This window comes from Terrapene carolina, unplaced genomic scaffold (genome assembly GCF_002925995.2).
Source record: "Terrapene carolina triunguis isolate 2854851 unplaced genomic scaffold, T_m_triunguis-2.0 Scaffold247, whole genome shotgun sequence".
Classification (NCBI taxonomy): domain Eukaryota; kingdom Metazoa; phylum Chordata; order Testudines; family Emydidae; genus Terrapene; species Terrapene triunguis.
The window spans coordinates 13025173-13045978 of record NW_020664598.1 but is presented as its reverse complement, the minus strand read 5'-3'; the positions used below and the strand labels follow the sequence as shown (position 1 = coordinate 13045978).

At 48.6% G+C, this 20806-nt stretch overlaps 1 protein-coding gene across 1 annotated transcript in view; it reads left to right on the top strand.

Annotated features, from left to right (window-relative positions):
* Positions 1 to 4204, top strand: part of DENND2A (DENN domain containing 2A) — a 90022-nt gene extending 85818 nt beyond the window's left edge. Inside the window, exons 15-18 of the mRNA XM_029912801.1 lie at positions 45 to 162; positions 958 to 1197; positions 2384 to 2470; positions 3324 to 4204. Of these exons, the coding sequence (XP_029768661.1) occupies positions 45 to 162; positions 958 to 1197; positions 2384 to 2470; positions 3324 to 3355 (477 nt within the window). The 3' untranslated portion in view covers positions 3356 to 4204. The remainder of the gene's footprint in view (positions 1 to 44; positions 163 to 957; positions 1198 to 2383; positions 2471 to 3323) is intronic.
* The last annotated feature ends 16602 nt before the right edge of the window (positions 4205 to 20806 follow it).

The window sequence follows — 20806 nt, the reverse complement described above, 5'->3', positions numbered from 1 at the left end:
CCCCACCCTGAGAAGGTCCCTGAGTGTGTGCTTGTGTTTTCTAGATGGAGGACGAGGACTCCATCCTGCCTCGGAAGCTGCAGGCGGCGCTAGAGCACATCCTGGAGCAGAGGAATGAGCTGGCTAGCGACAAGGAGGAGGGCTCTCTGAATGGCAGACACGGTACAGCCTGTCTGCTCGTTTTCATCGGGTGGGCCCGGCCCGGCGGCCCTTCAGTCACTTCCCCAAAAGGGGCAGTTTTCATCCCCTGGCCCAGGTTTGAATGGAAGATGCAGTTCAATGGCTAGAACTAGCTGGGCTTTGCTAAACTCTCCAGCGCGCTGGTGACCTTTGCTATGTGACTGACTTCCATGGGGTCTCCTTCAGCCTCTGCCCCATACGTCCTGCCTACACACACACACACCTTATCCACAGCCAGACTCCTCCTAGCCAAGGAAGTTGCTTTGGTGTCAGTCCTGGGAGTGAAGCCTTCCCCTCCAGCCGGGCAGAGCCTGCGGCCTCCACAGCACCCCCATCCTGGGCAGGGGTGAATCGGCAAAGTGAGATAAGGCCTCCTGCTTAGCCGCTGGACTCAAACAGCACCTTGGAGTGGAGGTTGATGGGGGGCCACACTGAGGTTCTGCACCTTGTGCATGTGCCACACTGGATCACCTGCCAGGGGCCTGCAGCCTACGTAGTGCTCCTGGGAGCAGTGGCAGCCCACTCCCAGCTTTTTAGTGGAAAGTACATGTTGAGGTGTTCTCTCTCCACAGCTGCTTCTCACTCTCAGACCCGTGCAGGGCACAGTTCCTAAAGAGGCCAGCAGGGCTGGTAAGGTGGTGTGGAACCAAAGCCAGGAATGCAACTTCAAAGTAAACCAGGGTGTGACCCTTCCCGCCTAGTGCATCCTCACAGTTCCACCACTAGCACCACCATCACCTCACGGCTTTCTCTGCTTCTCCCCCACCTCTTCCTTAGAGTCCAGCCCCTTGAACGAAGTGGTGTCTGAAGCCTTTGTTCGTTTCTTTGTGGAGATCATGGGCCACTACTCCCTGTTCCTGACCCCCAGCGAGCGAGAGGAGCGGACCCTACAGCGGGAGGCCTTCCGCAAGTCTGTCTCCTCCAAGAGCCTTCGACGCTTCCTGGAGGTCTTCATGGAAACCCAGATGTTTGGGGGATTCATTCAGGAACGGGAGCTGCGGAAACAGGGGGTCAAAGGTTAGGGGCTCTTCTTCTTATTCCAGCTAGGCTTGTGGAATCTTTGTCATCAGTCCCCTGGGAGTGGTGGGTGAGCAGCCAGCATCGTCCCCTGAAGCAGCACTGGCTGTAGCTCTGGGGTGAGGCCATGATGACCATGTGTTTTTGAAAGATTGCAGTGATCCCATCCCTCTTTGAGAGAGGTGTGGCCTGAGTATAGACCCAGGCGCCAATAACTCCTGGGTTCCATTCCTAGCCTCCATCTCTGGTCTTGGATAAGTCACTTAAATGCTCTCTGCCTCAGTTTCCCTATCTGTAAAGCTGGGGGAACTATTACTTACATCACAGGAGTGTTGTGAGGCTTAGTTCATGTTTGCAAAGTGTTTTGAAGTGATGAGTTTATTAATGAATGCTGGGAAATAGCAGCAGTTTAGAGGTGCTTCTCTTAGCTTGTGAGCACCTTCTCACGATGTGTTAAGCAGCATAACTAGTTTCTGTCACATGTGGTTCCTCTTCCGTTCTATGTTGAGTTTTTGTCAGGGATGCTACAGAACTAGCATTAGCTCCAGTGTATTGATGTATAATGTATTTACTGTCGTAATGCCTCCTTCTGGGGATAGACATTTGAGAGAAGGGTGTTGAGGAGCTCTTAACTACTGTCCCGTGGCCTCTAAGGTTCCACTGATTTGAGGGGCCTGTCTCATCCAAACGGCTGGTCAGTGCTGGTTGAGCAAGCTCCTCCAAAGATCTAATGACTGGTGGACATTGGAAACGGCAGAGGGATCAAAGAGCTTTTCCTAGATGGTGAAAATGTGGCCCCCAAATGTTAATTCCTCAAATGGCTCCACATTCTACTATCAGCTCACTCCCTGTCAGAGAGATCAAGAGAATTCTCTTAAAAGGATTCCTCCATTCCCTCCACGAAGCAAAGATGCTCAGTCTGGCTAGTCATGCCTGCATGAGGAAGCAGTGTGGCCTAGTGGATAGAGCACTGAACTGTGGCTCTGGAGACCAGGTCTGCCACTGGCCTGCTGGGTAATCTGGGGCAAGTCAATGTCTGCTCTGTGAGCTGCAATTTCCTCCTCTGTAAAATGGGGATAGTGGTACTCATCTCCTTAGTAAAGTGCTTCTAGCTCTACTAATGAAGAGGTAGGTATTATTGTTATATATTTGGAACCAAAAGGATTGTGGGTCTTTTTTGCCGCAGGTCTGTTTGAGGTACGTGCCCAGGAGTACCTGGAAACGCTCCCCAGTGGAGAGCAGAGTGGAGTCAATAAATTCCTGAAAGGACTCGGTAAGATGCCAGAGCAACCATTGACTTTTCACGGTGGTTGTGTTGCATGTTACTCTTAACACCAGCTCAGTGATTTGGCAACAAAGATGCTATTTTAGGTAGCTCCACTCTCCCGAGGGTTGAATCTGCTTTCCCCCGGGGCCTTCAGTCAGTGGTCAGGGTTGGGCCACGTATTAACGCACACGTATGTCAGTGGCACTGGGAGCTGCATTGCCGAGGTGGGGGTGGGGTGTGTGTGTCAAAGTTTGGACCCTGAGCTCATTACCTGACTCCCAAAGGAGGAAGGCTGGTCTTGTGGGCTAAGGCACTGGGATGGACTGGATCCCCACATGGGCAAGTGAGCTAATCCCCCTGTGCTTCAGCCCCTCTCTGCTGAGGTGAGGATGAGGAGATTACCTCCCAGCAGTGTTGTGAAGATAAATCTATTAACAGCTGTAAGGCGCTCCGCTATTGCAGTAGCGCAGGCCATGTAAGTACCTAGGGGGACAGAGAGAAAGAGGGCTGGAAGTCCTTTGAAAGCACAACTTTTAACTCCTGCCTAAGGGGGAAGGAGGGAGAAGGCCATATCTTGTGTCCCTTTCAAATCGCCCCTGTCTGGCTGACACATGCAGTGCTATTGTGCCTAGCTCCAGCAGGAGCCAATTCCTTCCTTGGGGGGAGGGAGGGAAAGAGAACTTGCTCTTGAACAAGACCCAGCATTGCTGGGGGGGGGAGGGGGAGAGGTAATTCTGAGGCAGCAGCTCCCCCTCAGTCCTTGCTCCAGTTGGCTCTGGGGGTGAGAGATGGAGCTCAGACTTTCTCCACTGTATATGTCGCTATGTAACGGCTGTTTTCCTCACTTCATCTCCATCAGGTAGCAAAATGAAATTCCTCCACAAGAAATAAGAGTCACGAGCACCATCGTTCCATGGAATAGAAGGATTTTACAATTCAGCTAGGGTGACCAGATAGCAAATGTGAAAAATCGGGACGGGGGTGGGGGGTAATAGGCGCCTATATAAGAAAAAGCCCTGAATATTGGGACTGTCCCTATAAAATCAGGACATCTGGTCACCCTAAATTCAGCAGAAACAAAATGAACTGTTACCAACCATTCCCACTTAGCCTGCTCCCAAGGGGGTGACAGCCCTGGATGCTGAGCTCTGGAGGCAGAAAGGCCAGGGTTTGCTCTTGTGTGAAAGTGGCCCCATGAGATGAACAGATGGCGGTAGAGCAGCCTGGAGAGGTCTCTGGACTCCTACAGTAACATGCACTGGACCAAGCACTCTAAACTCTGCAGTAGCATTTTGCAGACCTCCAAATGGATTTGATTTCTTAGTTATTATACTTTTGTTCTATTTATATTGGGGTTAGGAAAAATATTAACCATTGACACATGCCCTGCCTCCTTTCCGAGTGGCACTGTTGGATGTGATAATGGAGACTGGGGGGAAAGGGTCGTATTACCCAGGACTGAGAACGAAGGAGGAGAGAAATAGAGGAAACATATGAAAATAGGTCTTGACAAAAACGAGGACGCTGAGAACTGCAGGGATGCTGAAGGACATGGGCAGGTTGTGCTTACGAATGAGGAAAGGAGGTGGAGGGGGAACCACTAAACCTACTGAGAACTTGATATGCCAGCCAACTAATCGACCGCTATGCTCTGCAAGGCAGCTGTGTCACAGGCCTCGTGGAGAGGTCTTTCCTTGTATTGTCTAAGTTGAGAACCTTACACAATGTAATTAAAAGTGAGTGGCGTAAAAAGAAAATGAGTTGGGAATTATTGCTGAGAATTATAGATTTTTTTTTTTAACCCGCTGCTTAATTTATAGATATTTTTTTTTAGCCTTCTAGGCTGACTGCGAAGAGCTACAAAAGGATCTCGCAAAACTTGGTGACTGGGCAACAAAATGGCAGATGAAAGTTAATGTTGATAAATGCAAAGTAATGCACATTGGAAAACATAATCCTAACTATACATATACAATGATGGGGTCTAAATTAGCTGTTACCACTCAAGCAGGGCCGTCCTTACCCATACTCAAAGTATGCAGCTGCATACGGCACCAGGAAATTTGGGGCACCAAATTTCCTGGTGCCCTGCTTAGCTGCATGCTGCTCCAGCCCCTGCTCTGCCTCCTCCCCAGGGCCCCTGCCCCTGCTCCACCCCAGCCCTGCCTCTGGGCAGGAATGGTGTCCCTAGCCTCTGTTTGCCAGAAGCTGGGATTGGGTGACAGGGCATGGATCACTTGATGATAACCTGTCTGTTCATTCCCTTTGGGGCACCTGCCATTGGCCACTGTCAGAGGACAGGATACTGGGCTTGATGGACCTTTGGTCTGACCCAGTATGGCCGTTCTTATGTTCTTCTGCCTCATTTTGTATGTGGGTCAACAGGGCCATCTAGTGGTCAAATCGAATAGTTGTTTATCCACGCACCCACCCACCCACACACTGATGCTCAAGCACTCTTTCTGTTACAACTCTCTTATGTCTCTCACTTTCATATAACGCCCACCAAAGAGCTCTCCAACATGAGCCCTGCCCAGCGTCCAACCCTTAGAAACAGGCTTCCAGAAGTTCAAGTGGGTTTCCCTTTTCCAGACCCCAACTTTGACTGGGGATCAGCTCAGGCACAAAATATGGCAGCTCAGCCAAAGCTAAAACCCTTCTGCTCTGACAAGACATGCAGTGTCTGTTGTAGTTAGCTTGTGATGCTGATGAATTCCTGAATGGTTCTTGCATTTTACATGGGATCTGACTGCCATGTTCTGTGGAAAGTTACCATTTTTAATGTGGGTGATTAATTATGAAGTGTTACACAGTGTTTGATTGGCAGTGGTGGCATGCCAGGACATGGCTGATGGCGAAGAAGGGGCACTGCCAATGGGTGCACCACCTCAGGCGCACCTGGAGAGAACAGCCAACTGTGTCGAAGGCAAATAAAAAGTTTTAGGACTCAGCCTTTGAAGGTAGGATGTTGTAGTGTTAGAATTTGTATTTCTTTATGTGGGTCACTAGCAAAACCAGTTTCATGACCCCTTTAGTTCCTAGTCCACTAGAGTATAGCAACTTATTACTGCTCCCAGCTAATGAGGTGGCTCCTTTTGTGGATGTGGTAGAGATCTGTGCTGCAACATTGAAGGTTCTCTGTGCAAACCCTGTGAGGATTCCCCATGCCAGCGCTGTGCGGGGCTTTGCACATGCAGGGCTCGGCTCCTCCTGGCCAGCTCCCCAGACCAGAGGGTCTTGGGCTTTCCCGGGGTGGCGGCCCAGTCACAGGCAGTGGGGGAAGGAAGGAGCCTGCTGGCCAGGCTGTTCCTGAGCTCAGTACTCTGACCAGGGACTGGTTCTCCGCACAGCGCTGGGAGTGGGATGCATGCCACCGGGGGGATATGGAGGAGAAGCAGGGGAGAGGGGGTGAAGGGGAAAAGCAGGGAGAGGACAGCGAGAGGGGGAGCACGTAAAGGGCAGATGGATGGGCAGCAGAGGCGACACTTAACCGGCTGCCACCTGGCGCCTACCCACATTCACCAGCCACCACAGCTTGCAGCGCGCAGCCAGTGCTGGCCGGAAATGGGATGGGGGGGCGGGGTCCTGCTGGCCGAGAGCCAGCACACAGAGGAGGCTGCGCTGATGGACCAGCAGGGGGAGCGGCCGGCCCCATGCACTACAGCTTTGCCCCGCCATCAGCCTTGCACACCCACCCACACCATCATCGGCCACTGGACCCCTCCACTCACCACTGGTGGGCGGGCGGCTGGTGAGCAGGGATCCGGCCAGCAGCAGGACCCACCAGTACTGATGGGGGGGAGAAGACAGAAAATACCAGACAATTTGTCCGTTTTTTAGAAAAAGTCATGACACCTGCAGGATAATATGGGACTGTCCCTTTAAAAATGGGACGTCTGGTCACCCTGCTGATGACTCATGGGGCTGGGGGTTTATTACAGGTCCTCCAGTTCCCTGTCAGAACCCTGGGGATCTCCTCACTCGTTCCTTGCACTTTACACCCTACACCTATATGATCCCACATAAAACAGGCTCAGGTAGGATTTCCTCCCGAGCTTGCACAAGAGCAAGATACTGGATGGCTCAGTGTGAAACACTCTTTCTGTGGGTGTTAATCAGAGCGCTTCTGCAGCACTCTCACCCTCTGCTAGCCAAGGAAGCAAGAGTGTAGGCCCAGGAATCAAACCCAGGCCTCTAACATGGCAATATAGACTATTAGGAGGACACTGTTAGGTTTAAAACCATATTTTTTAAAAAAAATTGTTAGCAATGAAAGCAAATTATGAAAGCAGGAAGTATTTTATAATCTAATTTGCTTTCACTATTTCTGGTGTTTATTTTCTGCATTACGCTCAGTTTGGACAATGAAAATTGACAAGCCAGTTTCCCTTTTGTTTAGAGTGGATTTCTAGTTAATTTCTCTTTTAGATTTTTAGGCCCTAGCCCAATGCTGCAATGTCAGACTGCAAACACTGCCAGGGGAATGGCGATACTTTTTTGCAAATTGTTTTCATTGGATATGTCTTATTTGATGCAAAATGTTTCTATTGTTTTTTCTTAAAAAGATCAGTTTTTAAAAAAAACCTACATTTGGGGTCTGATTTGACCCAAAGTGTCCCTTTAGCCATCAACGCGACGTTTGAAAACTTACAAGCTACAACTAGAGACATCAAGGGAGAAAAAATAAAATCACTAACTCCACCTGCACACGCTGGACTAGGAGAGCTCTTTGGCGGGACGGAGTGGGAGAGTTTGTATGTGGCTCACATGATTGCCTTATTTCACCTGGGATTTTGAACCTGGTCCCAAGTACCAGCCTAGCAGTTAAAAGAGGGAAAAAAAAAACATGTTTAGCCCCATCACCATGAGGGGGAGCTGTGAAGAGTGGGCAGGAGGCTGGTTGTTGCTTCCCTCCCCTCTCCTCTCCTGCTCTGCTGGTTCCAGGCAGCAGCTGTTTCCCTCCCCATCATCTGCTGAGCCATGCTCTGTCCTACCCTGTGTCTCTCTCTCTCAAGGTTGTGGGGGAGGGAAGCATAGGAGAATACAGGGCATATACCAAAGCAGATGTGCTGCTAGAAGTTCTTCCCTGGCTGGCATGAGAACTCCACTCTCCTGTTTCAATTGCCTTTTAACCCCTGCTCATGAAGACACCCAGATGAGGAGGGATGGGAAGTCCTGAAGCTCACCTGCTCCCTGGAGAGAGGCCAGACGGGAGGAGCCCCAAGCCTTCCTCCCTGGAAAGAGGAGAGAAGCCCCACATCCACCCTCTGTGAGAAAGAGGGTGAGTGGAGATGTCTCCTGAGGATGCACGCAAGTAAGGGGAGCTTTAGGGATGGTGGTGTTTGGGGAAGGTGGATTATGGGGGAGTGGGACATCCCTAGAGTCAGAAAAGCACCCACAGTCCTGGATATTCATCTGACACCCCTCCCCCAGACCATGGAAGGGCCTTGACAATTCATATATTCAGCTTAAGAGCAGCCTACATTTCACCAGAGTCACGCATATGAAAGTCCCCTCTCAGCACCTGGGGGGCTGGTGGCCTTTGATCCTTGTGTTCTGGAGAGTTGTGCCTGCAAAACTTCTTCAAATGTTGGCACCTCTCTTAGAAGGAGCTGTGGTGGGTGCAAAGAGTGAGTGGGTGAGTGGTGGGCAGGGTGGACAGGTGCCTTTCAGAGAGATGGGTGAGTGTTAATTAGCTAATGTCTGTATGGTGCTTAGCAATTTATATATTCTTTATGTTTGTACAGTGTGTAACATAACTGGGCCTCCTTCCTGGTCGGCCTCTGGGTAATACCCCAGTATAAATGTGAGATACAAGTATGATTATTATGGGGACAGTGATAAATAGACAAACTTCATTAAGAGCTGCAAAGTGGAACCCTGGATGTCAGGAAGGGCTAGAGCAGCAGCAAAACAGGGTAAAACCAGCTGATTCGCAGCTGGACCTTTAAGACCCCCCCAAAGAGCCTTCCCCTGGGAGACTGGGTTTGCAGAGGTAGTTTAGTAACACTAAATATATCTAAAGTTATTGACTTTTTTACCAAACTCGGTACAATACTATTTCATTTATCGGGGTGTCTCTCTCAAAATGCTTTACTGAGTTAGATGAGAAGTGGAAGACAGAAATTGAAGCAAGCGTAAGGGATGTGTTTTCGAATGGTATAAAACGAGGGCGCGTTGAGGCCACAGAGAAACTGTTCCAGACAGTAGGAGCTGCGGAGGAGAAGGCTCTTGCATCACATGCAGTAGGAATGTGAGAGGGGGTTGTTGCTAGATATGAGAAGGGAACGGGGCAAAGAACAGGTCCCTGAGGTAGTCTGAAGCAAGACTGTGAGGGGATTTAAAAACAAGGCAGGCGGTTTTGAAGGGAATAGTGAGCCTGTGGGATTGTTTGAGGATGGGCATGATGTGGCTCGGCTTTGTTGTTTGTGTGAGAAGACTGGCATCAGCCTTCTGCATACGGTGGAATGGGAAGAGCTGGAATTTGAAGCCACAGAGCCTGCAGTCCAGGCTCAAAGTTGCTAGAGGCTTATCATCTTAATCACCCCCTCCGCTTTCAGTGCTGCTATTTTAGGGTGTCCAAGCTGGGACGCTCGGCACCTGGCTCTCAGAAGTACTGTACACTCCGCTTAAACTCAGTGCTACTTAATTTCCAGTTTTCCTCAGAAGCCAGTAGTGGCATCCACAAAAAATCAGTGGGGCCCGCTGCATAATGTAAGGTTAATTATGTGTAGGTGTTTTTTGTTTTTTTAAATACCCGTTTCCTTCCATCAGTTACAAATTAAATTGAATGTGCTTTGTTCTAGAAGCAGGTAGAGAGGAGAACCCAACTGATCTTTTCCATTTGTTATTTTACCCACCTCGATCATGTAACAGCCCAGTTTCCAGCGGTCAGTTGCCAACATCACAAACCCCACCATCCATTTGTGGTTTGTTGGCTGCCTTGTCAGTAGCCTCAGCAGACAGGCTGATGGGGGCCAAATGAGAATGGAGATTTGAACTCCCCTTTCTCTGCTAGGTGCTGTTCCTCCAGAACAGGGTTGAATCAATATCAGCTGCTGCTGTCTCTGATCTGGGGATAATTTCTGTCTCTAGAGCTGTCAGCATAGCACAGGGATCGGCAACCTTTGGCACGCGGCCCACCAGGGTAAGCACCCTGGCGGGCCAGGCCGGTTTGTTTACCTGTCGCATCCGCAGGTTTGGCCAATCGCGGCTCCCATTGGCCGCGGTTCGCTGCTCCAGGCCAATGGGAGCTGCTGGAAGCGGCACGGGCCGCGGGATGTGCTGGCCACTGCTTCCCGCAGCCCCCATTGGCCTGGAGCGGCGAACCGCGGCCAGTGGGAACCGCGATCGGCTGAACCTGCGGACGTGGCAGGTAAACAAACCGACCCGGCCCGCCAGGATGCTTACCCTGGTGGGCCGCGTACCAAAGGTTGCCGATCTGTGGCATAGCACTTTTCACCAGCATTAAATTCACTTAATTAACATAAAATAAATACAGTAAGAGGCATTTACCATTTTGCTTTATTTAGAAGCTTTTCCATCGACCTGCACAAATCTATGCCCTTGGTCTTCATGTCAGATTCCACTTCCAAGTATTGTCACTTAGAATCAGTCTGTATAGGGCAGGTAAGCTACATATCTTCCACCTGCCACTTGAAAATCAATGACATTTGCAAGCAGTGACTTCTAGTGGGTTAGATGAATGGCTCAGTTGAAGTCACTGTTTTTGTTCTGTATTGCAAGAGCTGTGCACAATAATGCAATCAAACAAATAATCAGGGGGGAAAAAGTTAGACACAACTGTTGGCTATAACATCATTTGCAAAGGCCTAAAGAGTCTCCCCTGTTCATTGTAAACCAAGGAAACCAAGCATTCTTGGGATTGTTTACAGTGCACTCATTTCTAGAGTCAACTACAGGGAGACCTCAACCATTTTAGTCCAAACATCCTGAAACCTTACGTGTGTGGACAGGAGGGGGGATGGGCTCAGAATCCAGATCTGTAATCCAAGTGTGTGACTACTGCAAGGACTTGACAGATATTAGCGATGTGTGAACATAAACAGACAAAGCAGGGATGAGGCACCAGGAGGCCAATCCACTGCTGAAGTCGGTTGGAAGACTCTGATTTACTTCAGTGTGATTGGATCAAGACTATGGGCCTTCTTCAGCCCTAACAACTCTGTTATCTGTCTGTGATTCTGTGACTTGTAAAGAGTAGTTTCTGCAGCTACCAAAAATCTTGGTGGACTCCCGCTGTGGTGATTTCCACGGAACAGTTTGTCCTCACTAACCTAAAGCTGTTTCTTTATATTTAAAAAAAAAAGGGTCAGGGAAATGTAATGATAGATAAACGGTGAGAAACTAGTGTTACAGGCCCCACGCCAGCCAAACACTTAACCATGTGCTTTACTGCATCTGTAACCCACACCTGTGCAGTGTAGTGTTCTGTTCCCCTCTAGGGGCGTCAGGGCCACATACGGAGGTTGATGAACATGCTAGGGCGTCGGTGAACAAATCTGGGTCTCTTAGCACAGGTAATAGAAGCTCATGCTGTTAGAACCCGAGGTCTCAAGTTATGTTTCCGCTCCCAATGATGCACCAGAGTTGCTGCTACACATCACAAATGCTTAGCTGAGTAAAGCACATTTGAAGTCAGTGGGACATAAGCACGTGCTTGGCTTGGGTACTTTGCTGTATTGGAGCCAGAATGGGGGAAGAACTAGGAAAGTTTCCAGACATGTTCAAAATGCTAACTGCCTTCTAAATTCATGTTTATTTTGCATGTGGACATGCTGAAACTGGTGTTGTGAACCAGGCAGCTTTTAGTGAAACACTCCTGATAGTAGCCACGATAAAACAGGCCATAATTCACTCCTGGGGGGATTCTGCATGACTGCACATCTGCAGAAAACAGCAGGGAAGCAAAGGGAAGCCATGTGGAGGGTGGGGGTGGGACACCCAGGGGCACAGTGTTTTTGGGGGGGGGGTTGCCCCCCCCCAACAGAGGTGAGGCATGGTGGAGGCACACAGGGTTACGTGCCACTGCCCCCCCTCCCCATTTCTGGTAGCACAGAGCTGTCCAGCTGAAGGAGGCTGCCTCTCCACTCTGCTGACTCTGCAGCTGAATGCTGCCTCCTGGGTCCTAGTGCCAGTTGGGCTCCCCTTCTGTGTGGTGGGAGCCTTCCAGTTTTCTCTGCAACAGTGAGTGCCTGCAGTGGGGCTGGGTAAACGGGGGGGGGGAGGGAAGAGGGGGTGAGGTGGTGGGTGGAAGATGCAGTGGGGAAGGAAGGGGGTGGAATAGGGTAGGGGGAGGGGAATGTGGGAGTGAAGCAGAGCCATAACTAGCTATTTTTGCGCCCGAGGCAAGAATATAAAATTGCGCCCCTCCCCAGCGCTGCCCGCCCCGCAGAAACAAACCCTCCTTCCCCAGTGCCGCCCCGCCGAAACAGCTGTGGGCCGAAAAGGAAGGTTTGGGAGGGGGAAGAAATGGCACACATAGGGTGACCAGATCACAGCAGTAAAATAGGACCCGCCCCCTCCCCGCTCGGCCCCACCATCACACCCCTCTTCACCCCCTACCCTCCCACTGGCTTGCTGCGTCCCTCCTAGTCAGTCCCCCCCCCCACCACTGGCCTCCTTTCACCTTCTCCCTCCCCTGCCAGAAACCCCTATGCCCGCCCCTAGAACCTCTGCTGGCTCACTGCTAGCCTCTTTGCCCACCCGCTCGCCCCCGACTCACCGCTCGCCCCCTCCCCCCCGAGTATAAAGCCTCATTCAAAGACCCAGGGGTCACTATATTACTGCACACAGCAGTCAATCAATGCAGTTGTAGATAAATCTCTGCATTATGCATTTTTGTATAACTTTTATATGACTTTGTATTGAACCTTGATAATATATTATAGCGGGCCCCTAAGGTAGTATAATTAAGGTAAAAGAAAAATGTCTTTTTGCTAGAAGTAGAATAAGATCTTCCCCCCCCCCCACTTTGTAATCAATCGCCCTGTTGAATGAATGAGGTGTGAATGACCCCCACCCCATCAAGCCCCACTCTCCCAGCACCCGCAGCCCCCCTGCTGAGCCCCCCACACCCAGCACCCCTGCTGAGCCCCAACCACCTTCACCTGGATCCCCTGCAGAGTCCCATTGCGCCTGCACCTGGAAACCCCCAACGAGCCCCTGTGCATCCAGATCTCCCACTGAGCCATCCGCACCCAGATTGCCCCACACAGAACCCTCTCATCCCACACCTGGATCCCCCCCCACTCAGCCCCTCCACACTTGGATTCTGCTTAGTTGAGCCTGCCCACTCACACCTGGTGCGCCTGGCGCAGAGGGGCTGAGCCCCCGTGTGTTTCTGGGGCAGGCCCAGCCCTTGCACTGTCAGGGTCAGGTGAAGTGTCACGGCCGAATTCCTGTACCAGGGCAGGTGGTGGCTTTAGGGTGATCTCCCCCCTCAATGTAGACACTGGCTTGTGCTCCCCTCTGCCATGCTGGAGCCACATTTATTTATTGACAAATAAAATTTGCAGAATTTTGCAGAAATTTAAAATATTGTGCACATAATTTTTAGGTGCAGAATTCCCTCAGGAGTAATAATTACAGCCATGTTCCTCTTATTTTGTGGCCTATGTTTAGTAAGACTAATGTAAATGTGCTCCTCGAGCCCAGGGGCTCAGTATCCACTGAAATAGTTTCATTGGTAGTCCTAAGGAAAGAGCAATTCAAATCTATGTACCATATGGAATGTTAAAGACTAAAAAGCAGGACTGTGAAATGTTTCTTGTCTGGAATTCTTCCATTTAAAATGAGAGCTATGAAGAAATACAAAAAGTTTGGGGCTCTAGGCTGCAGTACGACTTTTCCAGCTTGATATCGTGCTGTGTCATTCAACGGTTAGCGGGATCAAGTACCTCAGGTGCTTTGTACGCTTTGGTAGAATCCACCTACAGAGAAAAAACACACACCAAGAAATAAGCGCGATGAGGGATTGATTAGCTGTAATCTCCGTTGTATTCCTCCTTCAGACTTGGGGCTTGTATTGATTTGTTTAGAGCTAATGGAGCTGCCAGTCAAAGAAACAGAAGCAGTCAATATGTAAATAAGTTAAAATTTAAAAAAATGAGCTCTAGTAACATCTATCCTTAATTAAATACCTATAGCAAATTCATACAGACAACATTGTTTGCCTGTGTGTTCATAACACTCAGCATTTCTATAATGCTTTCCATCCCCTAATGTCAATTTGCTTTACAATCAGTAATTAATTAAGCTTCCTACCATGCAGTAAGGCAGGTTTTATGTTCATTACGCAAATGAGGAAGCTGATGCACAGAGAGGTTTCTCAAGTTCACACAAGACACCTGTGCAGATCTGGGACTAGAGCCACAGTCTCCTGACTGCTACTCCAGTGTCTAAACCTTGAGACCATCTTTCCCCCTCATCTTGCTTACCCTGACATGCTTGGCATCTTGTGATGGAGGGTCAGAGGACAAATCTGAGATCTTATTACAAATCTAAGGAAAGCAGCAGTATCTTTCCACCGATCTTTTAAAAAAAAAATTGATTTATATGGCAGTATGAATGGTTGGGGCGCTTACAGAATATATATGTGCTTTGCAGGTCCCTGCCTGTGACAGGCTATGCAGACCTGGTCCAGGGGTTGACAGGAAAGGGGTTTCATGTTAAATAAAGGATTGCAGTTCTGCTGCCCTGAGTGCAGACACTTGCAAGGCGAGCAGGGTTGAGCCAGCTCTGGGGAATTAATCAATTCCCTCACTACCCTTTAATAAGCATATGCGGAGCAGGACTTTAGATCTTTCTTTGGACTTGGCTGCAGCAAGCCAGGCCTTATGCCATCAATTTAGCTGAGGAAACCCCTGTTTTTGTGTTTGGCCTTCAAAGGGACAGGACACTCTTTACATTTACTTTTCTGTTTTTCAATAAAGCAACACCGCAAGGCTGTGCACACTCCACCTAGCCAGGCAGAGCCTTACTCTACACTTGGAGCTGGGGTGGGGGTGTTTCCCAGCTTGAGGAGACATACTTGTGCTAGCTCTGATCAAGCTAAGCTACCATACTAAAAATAGCTGTGCAAGTGGTGGGATGGGCTAGCTGCCCTAAGTACTTACCCATCCAAGACGATAGGCATGTACTTGGGGTGGCTGCCTGTCGCGCCGCTGCAGCTATGCTCTATTTTTAGCGCACTAGCTCTGATCAAGCTAGCGCGAGTGTGTCTCCCCAAGCTCCAAGTGTAGACTTACCCTAACTGACCTGTCAAATTGCCCTCTAAAGGCACAAGTCAGGATTGCACCATACACAACACTAAATCGCACAGGGTGAGGACTCAATAGTTTGAATAATCTAAGTTAAAGTCTTAAATGCAGCTACTTGGGGCTTGTCTACATGGGAAAGTTTTGCCATAGCATAGTTATACTAGTATAAACCCCTGTGTGTTTATACTAGTATAGGAATGGCTTTTTGCTGTTTAGCTTAATCCCCTTTCTAAGCGTCATAAAGGAAAACTGAAAAAAGGTGCTCTTATGCTAGAATAAGACTGTCCACATGGTGGTGGGGTGGGGGATGTTATGTCCATGTAACTATATTGGTTTAAATGTACACCTTAGGTTACACAGAAAAATTGTTCCCACACAGAAAAGGTTTTAGAATATCCACATTTTATTATGACAGTAGATAGATATGCTGTTTAAGGTCTCCTGATGTTGTTCCTATGGCTTCACAAAGAACACTTACACGGGATTCTGTCGGTCTTCTGGTAGTCTGGACTACAGTGTCCACACAGGGTTTTGCACTGATTTAATTAAATCTGTTTAAAATCACTCCTATGGCTTGTCTACACTACAGATGCTACAGCAGCACAGCTATGGTGCTGCAGCTGTGCCACTGTAGCACCATAGCGTAGACACTTGCTACAGTGATAGGAGGGTTTTTTCCCCATCACTGTGATTAATCCACACCCTCAAGAGGTGGTAGCTAAGGTATTGGAAGAATTCTTCTGTCAAGGTAACGGTGTCTATGCCGGGGCTTAGGCTGGTTTAACGATGTCTGTCGGGGGTGGATTTTTCCCAACCCTGAGTGACATAGCTGGGTTGATCTAAGTTTTAGGTGTAGACAAGGCCTTAGTATACTTTTTTAGAGTGTAAACCAGGCTCAGGAAAAAAAGGTGGTGGTCTGTTTGATTGGAGTTTTTCTTTTTTTGGTTTTGTTTTACTTACCTCAGGGTAACTAACCCCATTTGAAACACCAGTTAGCAGCTAAGGCTAAGTTAGATGCAGTGTAACACATTTACAATCATGTTAGCTATTGTAGCAGTCAGCCTGAGGAAAAAACTAGTATGTGATCCTACTTAAAAGCTGTATCTGAATGGTAGTTGCACACACAAGCTTAATTCTGGCATTTTCTAACTTGAGTGTTTAACTTTGCAACCTAAATCACTCAGGGCTTGTCTTCAATACAGAGTTAACGGAGGCTAGTTAGTGCCCCATTACTTCCCTGCCTGAAGCTCACTTGTTGAAGCTTGGAGGAGTTGTTATGTGCAACACAAAGAGAGGTTTTGAAAAAGTCCAGTGTGGCATTTTGGTGTTGGGTTTTTTAAGTGACATACGTAAAGCCCCTACCGTCTGGCCATCTGTAATGGGCCCCTGACGCATTCATTGCTGCATTGGGCTGGCTGACATGGGAGTTGTGCAGTACCTGTTTTCCTGGAAACAGCTTTCAAACCACACTTCCCCCTAGGCAGTTTGCAGGTGTAGAGGCCAAGGCAGCCATCACAGTCTGAGGGTTTCTGGCAGGTCTTAGACTGAATCCCAGGACAGGAATACTGGAAGGAGAAAGGGAGAGAGAGGCTGTCATACCAACACACTCCCTCTGCAACCAACTCCCAGCCCAAGTGATCCCCACACCCTCAAACTATACTGAACTTTAATTCAGGTTTCTAGTGGTTACACTAGTAAATGCACTGAATTCCCCCCAGTTGAGGGGAGGGTTATCTCTAAACATAAACATTTACTTTCTGCATAGGCCTTTTCCCATGAAAGTGTGGATCCCGATCCAAATTTCATTTCCTCCTTCTACCCCCAGTATTTGGATCTGGGGGTTTGGTTTGACTTGCTCTAGCACTGAGGAACAGCCATGACAGTGGGATCTAGGGTCCAATTTCGAAGCGCCCTTCAGTCCAAAGTCTGGGGTTTCCACAGTTGGAGGTTTAGTTAAGGCCCATCTCTGCACTTCAGGTTAATAGTTAAACATTGTGAGGTGGAACTGAGCCCCTGATTCCTCCCTCTTTCCCCTTGGTGGTGCTCACGTTCTTCTTAAACTCTCTAAAGTTGCAGGGTGAGGATTTCAGAGTCCTCCAAACCTGGATTGATCTGGGCCAGGACTATCTTTTTGTTAAAGTGTGCACGGTGCCTAGCACTGTGGGGCCTGTCGGAGCTAAAGCAGTGCAAATAATGATCCATCCAAATAAAGTTCTCCTCTTCTCTAGGCATAGCTGCAAATCAATAATAGGGACTAATAAGCCTAGCTCCACAGGGACTTCATAAAAAAACAGCTCCTTCCTGTTTTTAATTTAGCAAATTATATAACAGCCCTATCTTGTGTAGGTGGCTTAGCAACTACCACAGTTAATTACTTGCCCCAGGGCTGAAACATGACAGCAGCTTCTCTTAAAGCGATCTACTTTCCTGGCAGAGGTGCATGGCAGAGGCAAAAGGGTAGACTTTTCACAGGCATTAAGAGGGCAGGTAGGCACCTGATTGCCATTTGTGCCTTCGAAAAAATCGACCCCAAAGCCACTAAAAGGAGCTTCTGTTTAAAGCTGTACGGCTACTGTGCCATTACTAATTGTGGCTGGCTTCTAAACTGAGCTGCAAAAAGCCATTTAGTTCATTATTCAGTTTTATCCGTGTCAGTCAGTCAATCTCAGGGATTGCACTTCTCGTGTGCCATTGTCTCCAGCACTTGCAAATTGACAGCAATAGGACGTTTGGAAATTAGATGAGTTCAGAAGATCCACTTTATCTCTCCTAGACAGCTGGAGGGATCTTTAATGAATCCAGGAGAAAATGAAGCCAAGTTGCAAAGTTGACTATGAAGTAATGTGATGAGCATTTGTTGCCTGTTCTGGGCTCCTCACTTCATTTTTCTTAAATGGTCTGGATGTACAATCTACATTAGCTAGACCTTGGCTCTATTTAGAGACAGAAAATGGTAGATTACAAGGATCTAGAAAGGTCCGGGGGCTTCAGTTCCATTTTTACAAACGTAACAAGCAAAACAAAACAAAAATTCTAAAAGCCATAAATCAACTGAGACTGAAGGAAGGACCATGGTACTAGATCTCTGCTCTCTCCAGGTGGCGTAGCTCTCTCCTCATCCATTTGAAATTTGCTGGAATGAACCTGCAGGAAGAAACCACCCATTTCTCTATAGAGTTGAGCGCCAATGTAGAGAGCTAGGAGGAAGAAGTCTGAGTAGGCCTGGATGAACTGAAAATAGTACATGTGGACACTCAGTGCAAGGACATGGACAATGAGCTGGGTTTTATTAGATAAGAAACAGTCCCTTCCAGAAAGAAGGACATGCAATTGTGGGAGAAGTTGTTGATCAGCTCTCTCCTGGATACCTGCCATTGAACTGGGGAGGGCAAAGGGGGAAAAGCAAAGGGTGCAGACAGGGGACTCTGGCTTGTACAGCTACCTCTACCACCCTTTAGTTTTTGCAATTACGACCCATTGCAGTTGGGTTTGTGTAGTCATTACCTAGACAAAGTTCAAGGAGATGTTTTTCTTTATCGTATTTCTTGGTTTATCCATTTCTTCATTCTCTTAAACAGTATCCTGTTTAAGTACAACTCTAATTTGACTTTGACTGTTAATACTGAGTAGGATAAGTTTGATCTATTGATAGACAGCAGAGCCTATGTGTCACTGGCGCCTCCTCCTGGTCGTGCTGGGGATTAACTTGAGACCAATGTCCCCGTCTGTGGTGTGCACACCGGCACTCTGTCTCTGCTCCTGCCTATGGCTCCTCTCTCAGCTCCCAGAACCGCAGTGTCATCTTCTCAACTCAGCCCCCCGGTTAAGTTGCCATCCACTTTTCCCCCCTTCCGAGGTGGGGGGGGGGATATTTCTGTCCAACAGTCCTGCCACTTCCCCTCTGGTGAGTGGGGGGGACCCAGGCCCACCTACTACTCCAAGCCCCAACCCTGGGACCCTGTAAATAGCAGCCTCCTGTTGCTTCTCTGTAACCTTGGTCAATGCTGCTCTATTTCCCTGGGCCACTTCCCATGGCCCCAGCCCCTAATCTCAGGGCCTCAGCTATTCAGTCCCAGGAACTAGTCACTGCTCTGTCCAACCTTGGTGCTTACAGTTCACTCAGCCCTCCAGGAACACAGTCCTTGCTCCCTGGGCTCCCAGCAGCAACTGCCCCTACCCTGCAACTCCCTTTTATATGGACCCTCTGGGCCCTGATTGGCTGTCCCTCCCAGTCCCTTTCCTACTGGCTGTTTCCCACGCAGCCTCCCCAGGGCTCTGTTAACCCTTTCTCTGCCAGTGTGGGGTAGTGGCCCCATCACACTATGTCATAGGCGCTAAGGAGGAGCTGTGTTACCAGCCTTATGATGAGATGCTGATCGAGGTTCATGCTGGTATAAAGAAAGCCCTCTCGCTATAGATTGGTATCTGTGTAATGTGAGTCATCAAACCTTGGCCAAAGTTTAAAGTGGCCTGGGTGAAGCTGGGTGGCAGATCTAAGACCACTGCAGTGAGAAGTGATGTAAGTCAGGTATTCAGTGCATCCATAGCAGCACCCCTTGATTGGAGGTGGAGCTCAGCCCCCATGGGCTACAGCCCCTATAAACCACCTGCTCTGTCAAGATGCTATTTTTAAACGTAGACACTTAAAGTTGATATTTAGTTGCCCAGCTCCAGACACCTGTGTTTTGAAAATATGTTGATGAATGGTACCAGCAATGGTGACATAATTAGTGTGAGGTGAATTTTTTTCAACCAATAGTAAATTTGCCAAATAATATTCAGGGCCCCAAAACTGTTCATGAATTTGAGGCGAACTCAGCAAATAGTTTCAGCTGAAAAAAAAATTCAAAAATGTTGAAAGTTTCCTTCTGACATTTTTCAAACTGGACTGTGTCAACATGTCATTTAGGAAATGTCGTTTTGAATCACCATTCAAAATGTTTCATTCGACCAGAAGAAAATTTGTTTTTTTTTTTTCTTGTTTTGGCAAGGGAACACTGGAGGAAAAAACCTCGTTTTGGTTTAAAACAAACCGAATATTTGGGGGTTTGGTTCAGCACCAAATTGAAAAATCAAATTATTCACTTTGTTTTAATCATAACGCACTTGTTTAGAAGGGAACAAACGGCCTGGGAATGAGATTTCTGTACACTTCTTCTTGCATTTCCAGCTTAGAACTGGGCTCGTCTGTTTATGCTGAACTCTAAGAAGAGACAAGCTCTGCTGCGCCAGTGCTCTGCACCCGTCCCTGGCTAGCCTATGAGCAGGGTGTCGAGGTTCCTGACTGGCAAAGACAGGCTATCTCACACTGCTATCTGAGCTATGGCTGCTGTTTAGTATTAAAGATAATCTCCCCAGAAATATTGAAAAACAAGTTGTAATTTGACTATGAGCTAGTGAATGACAGACCCAGAGCTTCGGTGACACCACTTTAAGCCCTGCAGACAGAGTAGCTAGACTGGATCACAAAACTGTATGCGCGCATACCACACAGACTAGGAGAACCCCTTGATGGCTTTAGCTGGTTGTTAGGCAGGCACAGAGACCCCCCCAAGAACTCTTTCGCTCCGACTCTCCCATACAAACCCTCAGTATGCGGCTCCTTCAGGATGGGATGGCTGGGGGAAGAGGACATTCTCTGTTGTCTCCCCAGACCTTAATCATTGGTTTTTATTTCACCCTCTGATGAGATGAACTAGGGTCACTTCCCCACCACCCCAGAGGCAGCTGTTAGGCAGGGACAGAGTCTGAGGTGGAAGCAAGATAGAGGCGGAGGGCAGTGGTGTGGTGTTATACTCACAGTGTCAGTATTGAATTTCCCGTGGCCTTCCAAGTGGTTGCTGGATCCTGGGCTCTTTCTCTTGGCGGGCTGCAGCTGGGGGCTCTGCTGCTTGCTAGTGGCCTTCTGTTTACTGCTTTCTCGCTGTGGCTTGCTCAGCAGTTTGATGTGGGACCTTGCTCCAACTCCAGCTTCTCCGGCTGCCTTCTGCACTCTGGCAGCAGGCTGACACCTCACTGAGCTGCCTTCTGGCGCTTTCTCTCCTCCATCTGATGGCTGAGG